This window comes from Saccoglossus kowalevskii, chromosome 22 (genome assembly GCF_978046115.1).
Source record: "Saccoglossus kowalevskii chromosome 22, keSacKowa6.1, whole genome shotgun sequence".
NCBI lineage: Eukaryota > Metazoa > Hemichordata > Enteropneusta > Harrimaniidae > Saccoglossus > Saccoglossus kowalevskii.
The window spans coordinates 28525109-28547517 of record NC_140662.1 but is presented as its reverse complement, the minus strand read 5'-3'; the positions used below and the strand labels follow the sequence as shown (position 1 = coordinate 28547517).

The 22409-nt window shown below is 36.1% G+C and overlaps 1 protein-coding gene across 1 annotated transcript in view; it reads right to left on the bottom strand.

The window, feature by feature from the left end:
• LOC100368630 (glycerol-3-phosphate dehydrogenase, mitochondrial-like) overlaps positions 1 to 19333 on the bottom strand; it is a 65918-nt gene extending 46585 nt beyond the window's left edge. The window contains exons 1-5 of the mRNA XM_085496012.1: positions 19197 to 19333; positions 16350 to 16474; positions 15564 to 15732; positions 12336 to 12460; positions 7631 to 7728 (exon numbers count right to left, since the gene is read on the bottom strand). Coding sequence (XP_085352138.1) covers positions 7631 to 7728; positions 12336 to 12460; positions 15564 to 15732; positions 16350 to 16457 — 500 coding nt within the window. The 5' untranslated portion in view covers positions 16458 to 16474; positions 19197 to 19333. The remainder of the gene's footprint in view (positions 1 to 7630; positions 7729 to 12335; positions 12461 to 15563; positions 15733 to 16349; positions 16475 to 19196) is intronic.
• Between the last annotated feature and the right edge of the window lie 3076 nt (positions 19334 to 22409).

The following is a 22409-nucleotide window of genomic DNA, read 5'->3' as shown; positions in this document are numbered from 1 at the left end:
GCCATCAAGTAATCTCTTTGGTATCATTCATGCACTACAGTATTTGTCTATGCTTACAGTTGATGTGTAAGTTGTTATAGTAGCATGCTTTGTAACTTTTAGAGAATGTCTGAATCACAATTAAATTTTTAATGAATTTTGACTCTGTTGCTACCTTAAGCAAGTCCTCCCTCCGTGTCTTTGACAGGATTTGGGGACATTGTCACATACTTTGAAAAAATAATTTTATTTTCTAAGCTCAAAGCATTTACATGTATTTCAAACTTATAAGTGACTGAGGTGAACTGCTGAGCATGTTACTGACCATAAGTGCAATGTATTATGGGAGAGAAATTCAAATTTAGCACCACTGAGCATGTTCCTGAGCATAAGTGTAATGCATTATGGGAGAGAAATTCAAATTTAGCACCACTGAGCATGTTACTGAGCATAAGTGCAATGCATTATGGGAGAGAAATTCAAATTGAGCACCACTGAGCATGTTCCTGAGCATAAGTGCAATGCATTATGGGAGAGAAATTCAAATTTAGCACCACTGAGCATGTTACTGAGCATAAGTGCAATGCATTATGGGAGAGAAATTCAAATTGAGCACCACTGAGCATGTTTCTGAGCATAAGTGCAATGCATTATGGGTGAGAAATTCAAATTTAGCACCACTGAGCATGTTACTGAGCATAAGTGCAATGCATTATGGGAGAGAAATTCAAATTGAGCACCACTGAGCATGTTCCTGAGCATAAGTGCAATGCATTATGGGTGAGAAATTCAAATTTAGCACCACTGAGCATGTTCCTGAGCATAAGTGTAATGCATTATGGGAGAGAAATTCAAATTTAGCACCACTGAGCATGTTACTGAGCATAAGTGCAATGCATTATGGGAGAGAAATTCAAATTGAGCACCACTGAGCATGTTCCTGAGCATAAGTGCAATGCATTATGGGTGAGAAATTCAAATTTAGCACCACTGAGCATGTTACTGAGCATAAGTGCAATGCATTATGGGAGAGAAATTCAAATTTAGCACCACTGAGCATGTTACTGAGCATAAGTGCAATGCATTATGGGAGAGAAATTCAAATTTTGAACTCCTGAGCATGTTACTGAGCATAAGTGCAATGCATTATGGGAGAGAAATTCAAATTTAGAACTTCTGAGCATGTTACTGAGCATATGTACAATGCATTATGGGAAAGAAGTTCTGTTTGAATATATTTTATCACCTTGGAAACTCACTTACAATCAAAAATCAACTTTGTTAAAATTTACCACAATACTAAAACTCATCAATAAAAATATGACTTTTTAAGAGTATGTCACTGAGCAAAATATAAAGAAATACTTTCACCATAGCAACCCATAAAAAAAAACAAAGATAAAAAAAAAATGTTGACATTTTATAGTGATTTAAGAAAAAAAATAATCTGGTTGCTCTACAAATGTTTTCATTTTGTGTGTGGAAATAGCATGCAACCATATTGAATGCATCTCAACAGGGGATTTCCAGCTTCAGAGAAGAATTCACATGTAGTAATAATGTTTGGAAACACGTGACATAGGACACTTTCCAGTCAAACTGGCATCACTGTCATAGCAGTGTATTATTATTTTGCACCATGGGCACTGACAAGTTTCTGAGCTGAGAAACATTTTAAGGCAATTCATAACAGAAAGAGAATACTGACTACTACCAGTATTCTAAAATGTTTTCTCCAGAAATGACTTTGAATATTAAAATAATATGAAAATAGCATTGTATTTTAAAATTTTTGTTTGGAAAGCACAAATATATAACAAATATCTACCTAACTTTCTAGTCATAGTTTACGGTTCAAATCTGTTAAAAACATGATCTCTCTGCAATACATGTACATATAACAATTTTGAATATAGAATATATATGCTCCCTTACCGGTAATAATATGCGTTTATGTAATTGACAGAAATGTGTCTGTCGTCAAAATAAGTCTTGCCAGCTATTTGTCTCATGATTTATATTTTTGTCCCAGTTTTTATTTTTTTCTAAAATTATCCCACAAAAATGTAAGGATATGCAAGTGACAATTTTTATGTCAAATAAAAAATTCAATTAACAAAGCTGTTTTCAGATCAAACAATACTAAATCATTTCACAACACTATCTTCGAAATATACAGAGAACAAAATGTCTCATGTCAAGTCACACATAAATGGAATAGTCTCGTCATTGAAACCTTTTCACCACCAGTTTCCTCTTTTCATCACAAAATAGTCCTGTTTATAGTCTGTACTTTCTTTCAGAAGATTGGGACAAAAATAGCCAAATTTTTTGAATAAAAACAGAAAATTGAATCAAATTTTGTCTGTTGGCTCCAAAATTAGGGTTCATTTTGAGAAATATTGAAGAATATAAGAAAAAAGTGCAGAAAAATTGGGGCAACAAAGTCTGGTGGTGAAAAGTAATTTTGCACAACATGTTCATTTCATGGTAATAATAATGTATTTTAATGATCCAGTAATACAATAAATGTACTTCTAATAGTGTTGTCTTGTGTAAAAGTATATCCCTAGTATGTTCAATGTATACATGGCTTACGTATATTTAGTTAATGCTCAAAAGCAGCATCTGTTAATAACACCAATTTTGATCAAGGTATATCTTTTATTACATAAGGTTAGGTCATAGGTTGGACACGGCTAACTTGTAAAAATGCAAAACATTTTAAAAGCACTTTAAAAATTCTGGATACCTCACTGAGATAATGAAAATTTCATCAAATGAATGATGGAAAGCAAATAGAAAGTGGTAGCCAAACTGGTAAGATAAATGACACAATCCCTGTCATTAATTTGAGTGCCTTGAAATTTTAGAATTATATGAAATCACTGAAAAGTTTGAGATAAAATTGATCTAGAGAAACAGATAGGAGCGGCGTAAAAAAAAAAAAACGGCCGATAGTCAGCCATCTTGAATCAGATTCTAAACAAAAAATAATATGCACCTGCAATCCAATATGTATTATTAGCAAGTTGAAAATAGCATGTTTTACCAAAAATGACAATAATCGCCAAAAATAGAGAATTAAAGATATTGTCACTAAAGGTAGCTACACACCAAGTATCAAAACAATTAACAGTTAACAGACATCAGTCATAATGATACATGACTTTGTCCAAACATAAATTAAAAACTTCAGACTTTCAAATAGTCAGCTATTTAAGAATTTTTTATCAAAATCAAGTTTAACTGGGTCACTTCTCAAATTGTTTGGTAGCGCCATAAAACCATAAAATACATTACATTATCAAATAAATCATTCTTATTCTACGCTAAACACATTATATGATAGGAACTATATGGTGTAAACATTCTTATTGTACGTTAAACACATTATATGATAGGAATTATATGGTGTAAACATTCTTATTGTACGTTAAACACATTATATGATAGGAATATATGGTGTAAACATCATGACTTTTGCTTCACCTCTGTTAGGAGTAGATAAATTTAAAGAGGTATGACTCACAGCACAGATGGAAAGATAAATTCAGATTTTGTATCTGAAAAGGAACAAGTGATCTGGAAATCCTGATACATTCTGCAAATTCACTATAATAAGAATTTCTAAAGTATTTTCTAAAACGCAAGCAACTGTTCAAAAAGTGAAGTTCAAAAACAGATTCACATAGAAAAAATGTAGGTACTTTAGGGCCAGAAAGTGACAGAATATACAACCTTCATGGGCCAGGATGTACGACCTTCAGGGGTCAGAAAGTGCCAGGATGTATGACCTTCAGGGGTCAGAAAGTGCCAGGATGTACGACCTTCAGGGGTCAGAAAGTGCCAGGATGTACGACCTTCAGGGGTCAGAAAGTGCCAGGATGTACACCTTCAGCGGCCAGAAAGTGCCAGGATGTACGACCTTCAGGGATCAGAAAGTGCCAGGATGTATGACCTTTAGAGGTTAGAAAGTGCCAAACAGGGATTGCGTTAACCCCATATTTTGCTTCCCGGACTCCAATTATTGAAGAAGGACCCAGTTTTTCAGGCAAGCTGGAGTCCAATGTCTAATAAATTGATCCAGGGTCAAATTTCAATTTCTTAACTTTTTTTAAATGGGACTCGTCTTGTCGAGACACTAGCGCAAACCCTGCAAGATGTATGACAATCAGGGGTCAGAAAGTGCCAGGATGTACAACCTTCAGGGGTCAGAAAGTGCCAGGATTTAAGACAATCAGGGCCAGAAAGTGCCAGGATGTATGACCTTCAGGGGTCATAAAGTGCCAGGATGTATGACAATCAGGGGTCAGAAAGTACCAGGATGTACAACCTTCAGGGGTCAGAGAGTGCCAGGATATATGACCTTCAGGGGTCAGAAAGTGCCAGGATGTAAGATCTTCAGAGGTCAGAAAGTGCCAAGATGTATGACAATCAGGGGTCAGAAAGTGCCAGGATGTACAACCTTCGGAGGTCAGAAAGTGCCAGGATGTACAACCTTCAGGGGTCAGAAAGTGCCAGGATGTACAACCTTCAGGGGTCAGAAAGTGCCAGGATTTAAGACAATCAGGGCCAGAAAGTGCCAGGATGTATGACCTTCAGAGGTTAGAAAGTGCCAAGATGTATGACAATCAGGGGTCAGAAAGTGCCAGGATGTACAACCTTCATGGGTCAGAAAGTGCCAGGATGTACAACCTTCAGGGGTCAGAAAGTGCCAGGATTTAAGACAATCAGGGCCAGAAAGTGCCAGGATGTATGACCTTCAGGGGTCAGAAAGTGCCAGGATGTATGACAATCAGGGGTTAGAAACTACCAGGATGTACGACCTTCAGGGGTCAGAAAGTGTCAGGATGTACAACCTTCAGGGGTCAGAAAGTGTCAGGATGTACAACCTTCAGGGGCCAGAAAGTGCCAGGATGTACAACCTTCAGGGGCCAGAAAGTGCCAGGATGTACGACCTTCAGGGATCAGAAAGTGCCAGGATATACGACCTTCAGAGGTTAGAAAGTGCCAAGATGTATGACAATCAGGGGTCAGAAAGTGCCAGGATGTATGACAATCAGGGGTCAGAAAGTGCCAGGATATACAACCTTCAGAGGTCAGAAAGTGCCAGGATGTACAACCTTCAGAGGTCAGAAAGTGCCAGGATGTACAACCTTCAGAGGTCAGAAAGTGCCAGGATGTACAACCTTCAGGGGTCAGAAAGTGCCAGGATTTAAGACAATCAGGGCCAGAAAGTGCCAGGATGTATGACCTTCAGGGGTCATAAAGTCCCAGGATGTATGACAATCAGGGGTCAGAAAGTACCAGGATGTACAACCTTCAGGGGTCAGAAAGTGCCAGGATATATGACCTTCAGGGGTCAGAAAGTGCCAGGATGTAAGATCTTCAGAGGTCAGAAAGGGCCAAGATGTATGACAATCAGGGGTCAGAAAGTGCCAGGATGTACAACCTTCAGGGGTCAGAAAGTGCCAGGATGTACAACCTTCAGGGGTCAGAAAGTGCCAGGATGTACAACCTTCAGGGGTCAGAAAGTGCCAGGATTTAAGACAATCAGGGCCAGAAAGTGCCAGGATGTATGACCTTCAGAGGTTAGAAAGTGCCAAGATGTATGACAATCAGGGGTCAGAAAGTGCCAGGATGTACAACCTTCAGGGGTCAGAAAGTGCCAGGATTTAAGACAATCAGGGCCAGAAAGTGCCAGGATGTATGACCTTCAGAGGTTAGAAAGTGCCAGGATGTATGACCTTCATGGGCCAGAAAGTGACAGGATATATGACCTTCAGGGGTCAGAAAGTGCCAGGATGTATGACCTTCAGAGGTTAGAAAGTGCCAGGATGTACAACCTTCAAGGGTCAGAAAGTGCCAGGATTTAAGACAATCAGGGCCAGAAAGTGCCAGGATGTATGACCTTCAGAGGTTAGAAAGTGCCAAGATGTATGACAATCTGGGGTCAGAAAGTGCCAGGATGTACAACCTTCAGGGGTCAGAAAGTGCCAGGATGTACAACCTTCAGGGGTCAGAAAGTGCCAGGATTTAAGACAATCAGGGCCAGAAAGTGCCAGGATGTATGACCTTCAGGGGTCAGAAAGTGCCAGGATGTACGACCTTCAGGGGTCAGAAAGTGCCAGGATGTACAACCTTCAGGGGCCAGAAAGTGCCAGGATGTACGACCTTCAGGGATCAGAAAGTGCCAGGATATATGACCTTCAGAGATTAGAAAGTGCCAAGATGTATGACAATCAGGGGTCAGAAAGTGCCAGGATGTACAACCTTCGGAGGTCAGAAAGTGCCAGGATGTACAACCTTCAGGGGTCAGAAAGTGCCAGGATGTACAACCTTCAGGGGTCAGAAAGTGCCAGGATGTACAACCTTCAGGGGTCAGAAAGTGCCAGGATTTAAGACAATCAGGGCCAGAAAGTGCCAGGATGTATGACCTTCAGAGGTTAGAAAGTGTCAGGATGTATGACCTTCATGGGCCAGAAAGTGCCAGGATATATGACCTTCAGGGGTCAGAAAGTGCCAGGATGTATGACCTTCAGAGGTTAGAAAGTGCCAGGATATATGACCTTCAGGGGTCAGAAAGTGCCAGGATGTAAGATCTTCAGGGGTCAGAAAGTGCCAGGATGTAAGATCTTCAGGGGTCAGAAAGTGCCAGGATGTATGACCTTCAGAGGTCAGAAAGTTCCAGGATATATGGCCTTCAGAGGTGAGAAAGTGCCAGGATGTAAGACCTTCAGAGGTGAGAAAGTGCCAGGATGTAAGACCTTCAGCGGTCATAAAGTGCCAGGATGTAAGACCTTCAGAGATTGGAAAGTGCCAGGATGTAAGACCTTCAGAGGTCAGAAAGTGCCAGGATGTATGACAATCAGGGCCAGAAAGTGCCAGGATGTATGCCCTTCAAGGGTCAGGAAGTGCCATTTTGAAAAAATGCTGAAGCTTGTTCCATATGCTTTATTTGTTGGTAGACATTTTCATTGCTTAAACTGCTGCAAACACAGCAACAATAGCATGTCTGCCAAAATTTGCATATCAATAGAATGGAACGCAGAATTAACCAATCATTGGAAAGATTTCAAAACCTATACCAAAGTCTTAAATGAAGTGCTTACGACTGTCCTGGCAATTTTCGTAAAGTCTAGAAAAATATGTAATAGTAGCAGAACACCATGGCCTCGCTCTGACATTTGTGTGGTTTGAAACTCATTTTCGCTGATAATGATGCAGTGTACCCATGCTGTATTTTCACTCTCTTAACTTACCCTACAAATGTCAGGGCAATGCCATGGTGTTCTGTCATAGTTTTAAACAAACTTCGACATAGATGCTTGAAAGAAAAAAAATGGCGGCCACCAGTCAGGAGTGCTAAATAAATGCCAATTAAACATTTGTATATTTTTATGTGTCCAAAATCAAGACACATTTGTATATTTGTATGTGTCAAAATTGAGACACATTTTCCACAAATCATGCATTATCATAGAGTCAAAAATGTTACACAATAGTTCAAAAACACGAGCATCATCTTGGAGAATAAATGAAAGAACATTCAAGGAACTGACTTTATTGATAATAGCTGCAGTTTGCTTTTTATCTGTTTTATACAAAGTAATCCTTTAATACATTGAATAAATGAATGTGTACTCACTTATACACAGGTAGCATGATTGGCAGGGGTCCTGATAAATGCGGTGCTATTGCTAGAAGGTTGGCTCGCTCATGCAGTGCTTCTTTCACCAGCTTATACTGTTACCATGGAAACACGACAAAAAGAGGATGTCAGACAAGATGCATTCATGTAAGGAGGAGCATGGTGTCAATACAACCCCCCGGGTGTCAAATATTACACAATCGTACAGAGGAAAGACAGTATTCCAAAAAAAAAAAAGATCCAGGCATGACATACTTTAATATCAATGAAGGTGATAAACTGCCTTAGGACGCTTCTCAACACGTGCAGTGAAAACAAAAAAAGATGCATACATCTACATGTATGTATACTACAAATACTAAACAAATTTTTGTAATCTTATTTCTAATAATCTGATGAATGCAATCATTTTTCCCACTCAAATTTTTATGTAAAATTTCACCAATTTTTAGATATTTTCCCATAATTCCTTTGTTAATGTATTTGAATTTTTTGTTCATTAGCAAAGCAAATTACATTTTCATTTTTTTCAGTCATTGTCAAATTTTGTCAACTTTTACGGAAAAAACAACAACATCAATATTTGATTAGCTAACAAATCTTTAAAACCATTGTCAACTTTGACACAATTATTTTTTATTCCAAAAATAACAAATAAAAATAGAAAAAATATTATTTTAACAATTGGCAGGGAAAACAAGCCATGCATAGCATAGTCCCCGTTAGTTATCAAATTTATGATATATAGTTTTGTTTATAGTAATATAGTTTGAATATAAACATGTCAGATATATGAATCCAGAAGCTGATGCTTGATTATGATGATTTTTTAACATTAAAATGATTGACATTCAGTCATCTTGTATCTGATCATCAAACGAGTACTTGTCCATATTGAGAGATATTGCTATGGAACGGCATTATTAATTAAAACAAAATGGTCACCGGTTGGCCATTTTTAATTGGATAGTTGGATAGTCAATCCGATATATCTGTATATCTCTGACATGATGTACAATGAATATATACAAGCAGCCTCTCGGCTGAGATAGCTCCGCTGTTAGCACTGCACATTTCAATTAAAGAACAGAAGATATCATTAGAAAATGAACAATATGTATAGTATGTATAGCAATCGGACTTGCTGTTTTCAACAAGAATTCAAAAATATCACTTTTTACCAAAAATTACATTAATATTCATCAAAATTAGATAATTGAAGATATCATCACGAAATGAACAAAGGTGAGAGAGGTCCACATGTAGTACCTATATATGTAATATCAAAGCAATCGGACTTGCAGTTTTTAACAAGAAGTCAAAAATATCACTTTTTACCAAAAATGGCAAAAATATTCACAAAAATTAGAGAATTGAAAATATCATCATGAAATGAACAAATTTGAGAGAGGTCCACATGTTGTACCTATATATGTAATATCAAAGCAATTGGAATTTTGGTTTTTAACAAGAAGTCGAAAATATCCCTTTTTACCAAAAATGGCAAAAATATTCACCAAAATTAGAGAATTGAAGATATCAACATGAAATGAACAAACCTAAGAGAGGTCTACCCAAGGTACATATACACCAAGTATCAAAGCATTCAGGCTTGTAGTTTTCAAGAAGAAGTTGAAAAAGTAAAACATTGACACGAACGACGACGAATATATTCAACTGTTTGAAGTGTTTTCATTTCTGTTTTTATGGTACGTCAACAAAGCACAATAAATATATTACACTCTGAAACTTATTACAACAAAAAGCTATCATAAAGCATCACTAGAAAATGCTTATTTGGAAGAAAATTGGACGGACAAAATTATCCTTAGGAAAAAAACATGCTTATCCTTTGAATTAATCTTACATGTTGAAAAATTATTTGTACAAATGATGAAAAAATTCATCCAACACTGCGTGTGATTGCTACAACTGAGATTATGTATTTAATTTATATAGACCTGGTGCTCAGAATTTCAAATCTGTTCAGGAAAAAAAAATATTGAATTTAATATTAATAACAGGTGTTTTAATTGAGGTGAGAAATTGGATTTAGCACTTGAAAAAGCTATTAATAAGAAAGTCTGAATTCATGATTGAAGCCAAACTGAGCTGCATTTCAAGAAGAACATGTGAAGTAGAAGGCAATTGAGTGGATACTGAATTTGATGAGTGAATGTCAAAAATATGATAAATTAATTGTATATTCACAGAAGCATCACAGGGCTATGTTAATAGGTATAGCTGACAGTTTTAGTGGCAATACTGATATGCAGTATGAATTCACTATTAAACATTTAAATCTAGTTTATAATATGAAAATTGGAACAGATAATGAAATATGTTCTAAAAGGGTATATTTAATCAAACAACTAGCACTGAAAACAATAGAACTTAGAATACCTTTGAAAAGAGGAATTTTTTCAATCGAAATGTACTTGCTATCATTCTAACACGCTGAATTTCCTCAAACTATGTCACCAGCATTGAACACATTCCTAGTAATTCACATTTAATTCAAACACTTCAAAAGACACAGCAATATAGAGAATAATAACAGGATTTATTTCTGGTCTTATAACAGTCATACATGTACAGACTGTGTAGAGTGCAAATATTTTCTTGATTTAATTTTCACTTATTTCGCTGACAACTGAATAAACACCAAGTGAAATAAACAATCTGTCACAATACAATTAATTTAATCCCTGGTGAAAATCTCTAAAATACTAAATCTCCTATAAACAAGTCATTGAAAATGATACAGTCCCCGTTAAGTTCTCTTTGTGCTCGTCATATTAAAGCGGAGGGGTTGTCGCGAGCGTGTCCTTGAAACTTGAGTTCCAAGTGGCATATACAACAGATTGTTTATTTACATCAAAACACTTGTTTCGTGTCATAGTAATATAGCCAAAATAAAAACAGCCGTTATTTAGCCATCTTTGATCTGATTATGAAACACACTGATATGTATGATGTATGTGCCAAATACGAATGAAAATGGTACATAAATTGTGGAAATATAGTAGTAAGGCCAAAAAGTCAGATGGCTGTCAATCGGCCATCCTTGACCAGATTTTGAAACAAATTGTCATGGACATGCATCCTAACATGTATAAAGTACATGTATGTGCCAAATTTGAATGAAAACTGACAGAGCACGTCCAAGATACCGCATAAAAAAACAAAAACAAGATGCCTGCCAGTCGACCATCTTTGATCCAATTGCGGAATAAATCGTCATGGACATGTATCCTAACATGTATAATCTATGTACCAAGTTTGAATGACAACTGACAAAGCATGTCCAAAATACAACATTTTCAAAAAACAAGATGGCTGCCAGTCGGCCATTTTGAATGGAATCGCTAAACCACTGCATGTGCATATGTCCCACATAAGGTACTAGGCACATGCAAAGAATGAACGGAATCAGTCCACAGGATTCTGAAATATGACGTTGGATAGACTGACGCACAGACAGACGCACACACGGACGGTCAGACGGACAGACTCAGGAACTCACAGACGGTTGGGGACATGTATCCTAAAACATGTATGATCTATGTACTAAATTTGAATGAAAACTGACAAAGCATGTCCAAAATACGACATTTTCAAAAAACAAGATGGCTGTCAGTCGGCCATCTTTGATCCAATTGTGAAATAAATCATCATGGACATGTATCCTAACATGTATAATCTATGTACCAAGTTTGAATGAAAACTGGCAAAGTATGTCCAAAATACAACATTTTCAAAAAACAAGATGGCTGCCAGTCGGCCATTTTAAATCGAATCGCTAAACCACTGCATGTGCATATGTCCCACATAAAGTACTAGGCACATGCAAAGAATGAACGGAATCGGTCCAAGAGATTCTGAGATATGACTCCGGACGGACGCACGGATGCACAGACGCACGACGCACGGACGCACAGACGCACGGACGCACAGACGCACGGACACACGGACGGACGGAGACCAAATTATAAGTCCCCGTTTTCGGACTTCGTCCGAACGGGGACTAATAAATGCAGAAAATATTTACAGTACTACCGGGAAAAGAAACAAAGTATGCTAATCAGGAAATTCATCAAAACAATTTGGGCCTCTAGGATGGAATTCAGGGGGAGCTTAGTTTAATAGTTTTGTTCAAGTGTAAAGATATAAAATTAGTGTTATTCAACCAAATATGAGCACATTTCATGGTCATGATAAAAGAAATGTTTATTCCAGTGACTACAGTGCTTGAACTTCATTAATCATAAAATTGTAACCTCTCTGAAAGTTTGACTATATAGTTTCCATCAATATCTTGAACACACATTTTTTTATAATTCAAAATGTCCACCTGGCTTTATTTATATGGCGTAACCATGTGTAATGGTTTATTTCTTTCAAGCACATGCATTCAATTTTGTTTAAATATGCATATACAATAAAAGCTTCAAGATGCTGTACATGACAGCATTACTACTAACGTTGCCTCAACAGATTCTCAGATCTCATGATTTTGTTTGTGAATCTGCTTGTTTATGGTTTATGGCAATTGGGTACTGAGAATTGGGGGGGGGGGGGTCCAGTGGCAGAATACGAGTCAAGTGAAATGATTGTACATATGTATAGCTTTATTTCACATCACTGGATTTACGTGAACTTGGTGGAATTTTTAACCTTGTAAACTTGATTCCATAATTACCTGTTCATAGTCTAGTCCAAGGAATGCTTTCTGTAAATAACGAACTCCACCGTGGATTAATTTAGTACTCCTACTGCTGGTCCCTGATGCAAAGTCATCTTTATCCACTAAGGCAGTCTTCAAACCTGAAAATTAAAGTAAACCAAAAAATAAATTTGTTCAAGTCCCTCTAATACATGTTTGCAATGATAACATGACTGTAGAACATCAAGGGATGACATATTTGATGTTATCATCATCATTTGTTCACCTGATATGATAACATGACTGTAGAACATCAAGAGATGACATATTTGATGTTATCATCATCATTTGTTCACCTGATATGATATCTATTGTCACCTTGCAATGAATGTCACAGTAGTATTTTGAATTCAATTTGGAATATCACTTCCATAGGCGGTCATATGATATGATATGATATGATATATGATATGATATATGATATGATATGATATGATATGATATATATGCTATGATATGGTATGATATATGATATGATATGATATGATATATGATATGATATATGATATGATATGATATATGATATGAAAAAAATAATTATATATAGAATTAAACTTGTTCATGTATCAATTTTAAACATCAGATTTAAAGCTGATAGCAACCACTATTATCTATAAAGCTAAGTTCAGTCTACACACAACTATCTATTAAACATCATAGACACAAATCATATTTAATGATTTTTTTTTCTCTAAAACACAAACCAAGATTAAGTTAAAATCTGTTGATTCATCTGCATATTGTGTTTTGCTGCAAATTTTGTTTTCAGTCCTAACTCATATCCCTACACAAGCCCCTACAGACAATTTTGAAAATTTCACCAGGCTATCCAGAAAACGTAATTACAGAGTACCTTCATTTTACTGTGATAGCAGTCAGTGTTCTCCACAAGGGGTTTTAGGTGGGCGGCCCGCCCATCAAGTTTTACGGCCGCCTAGTAACTCTCAACGCCCGCCCACCAACGTACATCCAGCTGAAATTATTTGTAAAAAGCTTGCATTGTTCTTCCCAAGCCTAAACAAAAGAGTAGTTGCCCAATCCTTTATTTTGCTATTGTTTCAAGAGTCCAAACATAAACAATGACCACTGGAAGTCTGCAAGCAGTTATCAAGTGTATTCATGGCAATGTGTCAATCGCCTGAATTCATTGTCGCCCGACATTGTTGCCACTTATTACTCACGATACACAACTACAGTGGTTTCAATTTACAGCTGTATTTTTAATAATCGTCTTCCAATCACGAAAGAAAGAATTAAATACGAACGAAATGTATATGCACAGAAAATAAACAAATATATTAGCATATTGCATGTAAACTCGAACAAAAATTAAAATTCTAGCCGTATTTACAACGTTCGCTCGATTTTCATCGTGAAAACAGCATGGAGAAGGCAAACTGATGACCTTTTGGCCTACCCCATTCAACGACCGTCGGCCACCCACCGGTGTTGGCGCTGTAACGATTTAGTATCTAAGTTGCATAGGGGAGCAGCGCATTCTGGGTGTTCGTGTACTGAATTCGGAAAGCGGTAATAAACATCAAACATGGCTGCCAGATTAGTTTACCGCGAGTATTTGTAATTGAATAATATTTTAGTTATCTTTTCCACGTACTTTTTTTCATTTATCCATTTTTTATGTCTAATCTTTCGAGAAAATAGCAGATTCTTTTATTTTGCCGATTGCTAGCATTTTTCTTGAATCCCAAAACAACGTGTGAAAACGCAACGTATCGTGACCGTACATGCGTAAATGCATCTTACCGTCCGTCGGCACGGGTGAGTACTGATGCCACAAATAAAAAATGTTATGAGTTTTATTTTGACAAATCGTCCGTTTTAGCGTCGGGAACAAATCACCTCGTATATTTTCTACATTATAACTCGTACTTGCTCTTGGTTACTCGAATTGCAGAATAATTTGCGAACGTATAAATCACCGATTTCAAACTTTTTGCATTTCGTAAATATTAATAGTGACCAATCTGTTTGTATTTCAAAAAATTGTAACATGTTTCAATTAAATTAAAAAGAGAATAGTAAATAACTTAGTGTGTATTGCATTGCATGACATAAAAGCTAGAAAGATGTATGTAAATGACATGCAAATTAATATGCAAATTTATGCTAATTAGGCCGCCCACCAGCTATTTTGGATTGTGGAGAACACTGGCAGTATACAAAATTGTGACAAAATAACATTAAATGAAGCAGTGTTAACTCTCACTATTGGCAACTGAAAGGTTGTTGTCTAATTAATAAAATTAGAATAAAGTTGTAAACAATTTATCAGTATTTTGAAAAATTCATGTTTCCAATAAGTTGTGCACCCAGCATTTCAAAATGGCATAGATTGGTGACATTAATATCAATATTATTGATATGAACCCTAATATTGTTAGTGAGTTTCCAGCATGATAATAGTATTCCATTATACAAAAGAAAACTTCCCACAATGCATTTCATGTGTGCAGGAACATGCTCAGTAATGCCAAATTTGAATTGTGCTTTAACTGCCTTAAGGTAGAGATGCAGGTTCGTGGGCACATGGGAGTGAATTTTTATTTGGGGGGGGGGGGTTATTATCCAAACAGTCTTGGCTATATAGACTGTTAAAATTTTGTAAAATTGTGAATAGAAATGACGGGATCTCCATATTATGCACTATATTTAACTTTTAACAAAACGATAATACATTTAAATTTGGAACTGTTACAGCCATTAGCTTTGACCTTTTGTTTTGAAATTTTCACAAATGATTGACAATGAGTTTATCTTCAAAACGCCGCTGTTGGGGCATTGTTTTTGGTTGAACAGACAACTAGCCTGGGTGTTAATTTATGCATAAACTTGAAGTAGTGAAATTTGAGCTGCTGCCCTGCAAAAATGACAACTGGTAGACAGTTTTCAAGACAACACTTTCTTCATAGTAAACAGATGTACCCATAAACCAATTTTGACAAGAAACAGAAGCATGGTTTAGAAGCTAATTTTTTTTAAATCACTTTTGACCAAAAAAACACATTTTTGTGCATATTTCAAACTACAGTGTCCATAAAAAAAATACCATCAAAATTTAAAAATTCATACAATAAGCTTTCCGAAAATATATAGTTTTGTGGACAAGGGAGGTCATCTTGGTTTCCTAATTAACTAATTAAAATACATCTCTACCTTAACAGCACTAGAAAGTAAAGTACACACCTCTACTGGCTGCATCTAATGCCACACCACACCCTGTAGCACCACCACCAATGACTAAAACATCAAATTCTGTCTCCTTTAAGGATTTCATCTGTTTTTCTCTGGAGGGTAGAGGTTCATAGGACGGAACGCCCATTAATTCCGCTGCTTGTACATGGGCAAGTTGTTGCTAGTAACAGAATAATAACACATATGCGAAGATGAGTAAATCAGTTTAAAATCTTGTGACACAAGGACCAATAACAGTGACAATTTGATGGTTCTGCTAGGAAACTGGGTCTGTATTTATTTAATTTAGTTTTAAAAAGTACACAACTGGTAAAAAGCTTTAGAGGAGCTTAGAGGAGGTCATTCATTATAAAGTGGTTGATTGACGAATGTGAACGAGACATATTGGAATCAGACTAGTCTTGGTCTAGTCCCACATTTTGATGTTCAAAAATCACAATTTTATATCTCAATGTATTTTTAGATAAATACAGTATATTTATCTCTATACGTGATATGTCATACGTTTAATTTTTGCCAACCAGCATGCAAATATCTGATAACAAGTATGTCGCTCACTGATTACAATAGCTCTATAACAACATTGCTGATAACAATAACGCTATTTTATCTTTGAGAGACAAGTAACTGCACATGTATGTAAGTATATGTGTATGCGTACAAAATCTAATAAGTACGAGTCCCTATATTTAGACTATACCTACATTTATAAGGCATATTCAAGTTAAAAAATTCAAGACTACCGGGTACAACTTTAAATAAGTAGACTTCACTCACGCTTGAATGTTCTGTTCGGCTGTATGCTAAATATGTAGCTGTTGCTCCACCAGCGACAACAGCACCGCCAACGACAAGTCGCCGCAATCGATGAAATGCTGCCATCATGAACCAGTAACTAACAACTAAAAGGGAAAGGATTCATTATTAGTAGCCAATAGTAAGACATGACTTATGTCTGAACTGCGTGTACCGGTACTACCGATTCTTTTGTTTTAATACAATAAATAAACCTAGCAGTAAAACTGGTTGTGAGTGGGGAATATATGAAGATATCGATAGACAGACAAGCAAGTAGCTAGGCCCAGTTTTAAAGTTGTGTAGGCCAATATTTATTCTTTTGTTCTTGTTTAATTACGTACGGTATACTGACTATAGTTTGAACGTCAGAATCAAACATACACAATTTACTGTGGTACCAGGAGATGGTAGGATGGGAAATAACTTAATAGTTAGTTGTCCATTCAATGCTGGGAATAGAAATCTAAATAAGTTCCATTCCATTCCGGTGATCGGTGTTTTACAAACCCAAACCATATCTTGGAGCGTTTCAGGTGTTAATCATTGCCGTTAAAAGACAACAATCTTGAGTTTGCAGCCCGCCATCTTTGACTTGTTGGACTGTGCTATATTTGGTTGACAAGCAGGAGTGTCAACAACACATTTTAACACTTTTGTTCAGCAGCTACGCTGTTTCACTTTCAACAGAATTGTTTCAGTTTCAGGGAATTGTTTAAAAGGTCTAAAACGGTACGTAAAATGCATTTATGAATGACCAATAAATGAACTCTATATAAAATTTATGGTGAACTTTATTGTTCCACTCCAACGACTGAATGGTAGATGTTAATTCAATATATACTTTGGAAGTGGTATCGAATTTGATAAAAAGAATAGAACAGCATATATCCAAATCAAAAATAAAAAGTTGATGAATAATAGTCAAGCAAGTCCGGATCGTAACGTTCGGTTGACTAAATGGATGACACGATTGCACCAATTGAACCTATATGATTGTACTTATAGGGAAGTAAACAAATTTCAACTGTTTCTTTGTTTCTAAATATCTTATATATTATTCAACAGAACCTGGCATTTACAACATGCAAACAAAGTCTGTGGCGATCTTTTGTTGCTTAATTTAAAATTGTCAGCGGGAATAGATGCAGCTTAACAGTTAAAAATAAGCAGTGTACAACTATTTGCTTTGTTTTATTTTTGATGCCTTTTAAAATATAAATGGTGTCACTATTCAAAACTGCATTTTTTTGTCATTAGTTTACTTGATAACGATATATTTTCAATGTTGACCGGTCACATTTCTACGCATTTGTTTCTTTCAACTAAATGTAGCTAGTTTATAGCTTAACAAGTTTCTTCCAGTGAGGGCATATAAAAGAATTGGTAGTACAAACAGACTTGATTTATGTGTCAACTGTGTGCCCCCAGAATGTACGCACAGATCAACATGCAGACATCGGTGTTGTGTCTTCTGCGTGCCCGCTCAACACGCCCTCCGATATGCTTTTGAGGTACCCGTAAATAAATGCACTAAAGTGCATAATACATGTGTAAATACAGACTTTACTTATACGTCCCTAGGGCATGAATCTTAAATTATTTCATGAAAACTAGACATTTTACAAATGTATGAGTTTCAAAACGCATCCATGCTATTTTTCACTTTCAACGGTTCTGTTTTTGTTTCAATGGATTATTTAAAAGATCTTAAATGACACAAACTTGCCTATGAAAAGTGTATTTAGTTACGAACAAATGAATGAATATAAAATTTGTTACAAAACTTGTACAACAATTTTTAATTACTCTTTATAATACTCTTTATCTCATGGTGAACTTTATTGGACCATTCCGACTGAACTGTGAATTGCAGATGTTACATTTGTACTTCAATATATAGTTTAGAGGTAGTACCAAATTCAATGAAGCGATAAAATAGATAGTTAAACCAACAGTAAAGTATTAAAATGACAAGTGGGCTGCAGGCACAACCGCTCTTCAATGCACATTGCTTCACACCTTCTCCTACAGGCAGACGTGTCCCACATCAATACCTATCGTCGCTCTCGGCTGAAGATTTGTGTTGAAATGTAATCCTTAGTTGTGGCAGTATAGGCAGGATGAGGAACAGGTGTTATATTTTGTAAACTACACCTCTTAACGATCCACTCCTGATGCAAAATTTTAGTTCATCTCAATGGTAAAAATCCTTTATATAATATATATAAAAATAATCACAACATCAATGGCAGTCTATTTACTTCCACACCCACAATGTAATAATATATATCATGTTAGCCCAACTATTACATGAAACGCAATAAAAAAATATTCCGCGATGAAAACGAATTTCACAAAACCAACATACTCTATGAGCAAAGCATCACAGTATCAACAGAACCACAGTCCCAGTGACTGTGACAGGATGTAGAATACTTGTAGGGGTATACTTGAGTTTGTGGCACACTCACCAGCAAGGGTACTGTGGCTTTGGCCTCACAATTGAGTCTGTGACGCAACCTGAGCTGCGCATCACTACGGACATCGCGACGAGGTCAAACAAGGTCATCGTATCAGTATGTGACCTATTAACATACAACCTTACCCGCGTCCATTAAATATTGCCGATTGATCAATACAACTTTCGATTTCGGATTTCGAACCGCTGGAAAAGCATAGATCAATTATTTAGTGACCCAGCATCTCGCGACGATTGAGGGACAACTCGCCACAGATAACTGACACTGTCCGACAGTTTGAGAATCTACATGTCACATTGGCGACGATGTCACGAGATATTGCTTATCAAAGCGTAAATACACTTACCCCAGAGCTCCTACTGCTCTGAATAAAATGTAACAAGGTGGTCGAAGTTCAACCAAACCAAAACAATCCAAAAAACCCACGAGAGTTTACACAGATTAAAATGGAAGGTTCTAAGTTAACTTGCGCATGCGTAGAGTGTAAGTTAGAGGTTATTGACCTTTGTCCAGAAATGATCTCCGTTTGTGCTTGAATTTGTCAGGATTTTACGGTACTTCGTTTTTAAAAACTAAGTTTTAAAAAAAGTGTGGTTATACGTAATAATAATAATCACGATCGACTGTGGAAATATTTAAAATATTTATATAAAACATTTACCCTGGAAGATCCTCACGCTTTAATTAAGTCCGAAGAATATGCTTTCATTGGCAAAAAAGAAGCTATTTGGTAACGTCAATTTTGCGGGTTTTGTACAATCATTGGCCGATTTACCTATGATTGGCCCAGATGTTTAAATCGTCATTTGCAATTGATAAAATATTTATAAATATTCTGTATAAAAAAAAACATTCTTGCCAAGCCCATTCAAGTACGCTCTCATTGGCTATAAATGTCCGGCTAGAAGCCATTACCCAGAAATCTTTGTGTGCTTAATTCAGTCATTGATCGGTTTACGGCCATGCATTCGTTGTCGTGTGGTGATTGATCAGTTTTCAATCGTCATTTAATATTTATATAAAATAAATAAATAACGAGATTATCGGTTATTTAATTGTAGTAAATGTTTCTATATTACGTATTTTATACTTACAGAATCGCCATGTGCATTCAGGCAGTTAGAATACTCAATCGTTCGGTTGTTTCTGCCTGTAAGTGTATATCTGTCTTGGTCCCAAGTTGGCACTCTGGTCAACAAACCAACTAACCGGAGCAATATATTTGAGAAATTGCAATCACCTAATATCGTGTTTGATGTGACCCAGCATTAATCACAAACTATCCATGCAAATTCCATTTTATCAATAGCTAGTTTTTAGCGATATGATCCTGAACGAAAACAATTACTTTAAGACTGAAAATATAGGCAATTCTACCGTCTTCCCTCTCAGAGTTGCTATGGTAACCCCTTTAAAAGATGAAGTCATCCGGGTACAAAATGGCGGAGGTGGTAGGTACTTTGAAGAATTCGGACTATGTTCGTGTCGGATCTTCACAAAATATTCAAAATATTCATTTTAAATAATTGAAACATGATATGGTAAGTTGTTCAATATTGAATCTGTGTATCATTAAGTACAATTTGGAAAATGAGCTTTAGATATGGTCAACAATATTAAGTTTTATATCAGTAGTGAAAATAAAGCTAGTGGTATTACATTGCATACATTTGCGTATCTGGAAATTATTGACTGTGTCCATTTGTGTGTGGTTATATTTTACCATATTTTCATATATTTATTCACAGTACAATTATAATTACCGGGAATATCTTCGTCTGCATTACCAATCATAATTATGTGACGTCACATGGAGTATGTGCGTTTCGTTTTCACGAAGCACGCCAGCTATCAACGTAAAGCAGAAACATCGGTCTGTTTGGTCGGTATTACTACTCATAAATTAAAGTGTAATGTGAAATACACATTAAAATACTATTTACACACATCGTCCGTAAACACATCTCGTTAAAGAACAGCTGGACACAAAGTATGTGTTGTGACGAAGCATTATTATAAACGTTGCCATGGCAGCACCTCAGACATACTAAGATCATCTAATACACTCTTGTTTAATTGTTTTCAAAATATCATGAGAATATATATTGGCGATTTTTTTTAAGTCGGCGATTCGAAATTGACAGAAAATTGTTCGTTCCTCCAGGTATCCAAATAAATGAATCTGCCATAAACTCCAATCGACAAAAAAAACAGTACTGATCATGCTGATCACCGATATGATTGCCTCACTTTGTCGATTCAAAATTAATTGGTTTGAAATATACGAAATTGCAAGTTCATTTCCTCTATATTTATATTTAATGCATCGCGGTTTTCATAAGTTCCCTGGGGAGACTCTCTTGAAATGTATCCCATTTGACCCCAGGCATAGCATCCACGATGAATTAAGGGATTGACCAGTTCTCGGGTGAAAATTTGTTTTTTAAATTTGTACTGATATAATGGGAAAAATATAAAATTACTAGAATAACAAAAAAAAATATTTATAAAACACACACACATTTGAAGGAAAGTAAAACATGAATTTTGAGCATTAAACTTGAATAATCTAGCTCAAATTCAAGTAATAAAGGCATTAAATTTCCACTATCTCCACTCGCAGAGGGACTTATATGTCTGGTGGGTTGAGCAAAGCCGTGATGCTGAAGAACGCTTACACAGGTAGTTAAATATACTAGCGGTACATACGGTCCATGTGTGTATTTTTGATGATTAACGTACCATTATAGCAATATACGTCGATATCATGCGAGTATTTAAGTCAGTCTCTGAATCTCCGGGAAGATGTAAAAAAATATTTGAACCTGTCTGCATAGTTGCGTTGACAGTGTGCATACCAGACATTACAAGCATGTTTGTTAGTGGATGGGGTAATTCAGAGGACACATCGGTCTCGTTTTGTTCTGGCTAAACGCTGTTGGAAGTCCAATAACTTTGAACTCTGAGTAGAAAGAAGTATATTGAACGATTTTTCATTAAGCATGCTGTTTTGCAGTTGTTGAATATCGATATGAGTTGGTTAGATATCACTGGCAGCATCTTTCATGTTCTGTTGTTGATTAGAACGTTCGCCCCCCCCCCCGTTCAGGGTATCTATTCTAACTATATTTTATATTATTAACTTTATTTCAGGACAACCCATATAGAAAATAAACAAACTTGCACTTACTTAAGTTAGAAGCCTACTCATAAATTCAAAAACCCGGAATTTATTCATTTTGCAATAAATTGTACTTCAAGGCAATATAAGGTTATTGACCTAAAAAAAGTTGGGGGTCACCAGCCTTTTTTTCGAGAAATTGATGGTTGTATTTTAGTGGAAAGTCGCCATTTTGACACTATTCTAATAATTTTACCACAGGTTCCTACAGCAGAGATATTATGCAATATCTCAAAATCTAGCCTGGTGACATATATTGTTAATGATGGAGTACTTTTTGTTGCTCTGAAATATTTAAAAAATCTGGGTTTTAAAAAGTGTCAAAAATGCAATTTTTCTCTAACATTGTGTTCTATGGCATTGTTCTAAAAATAACAA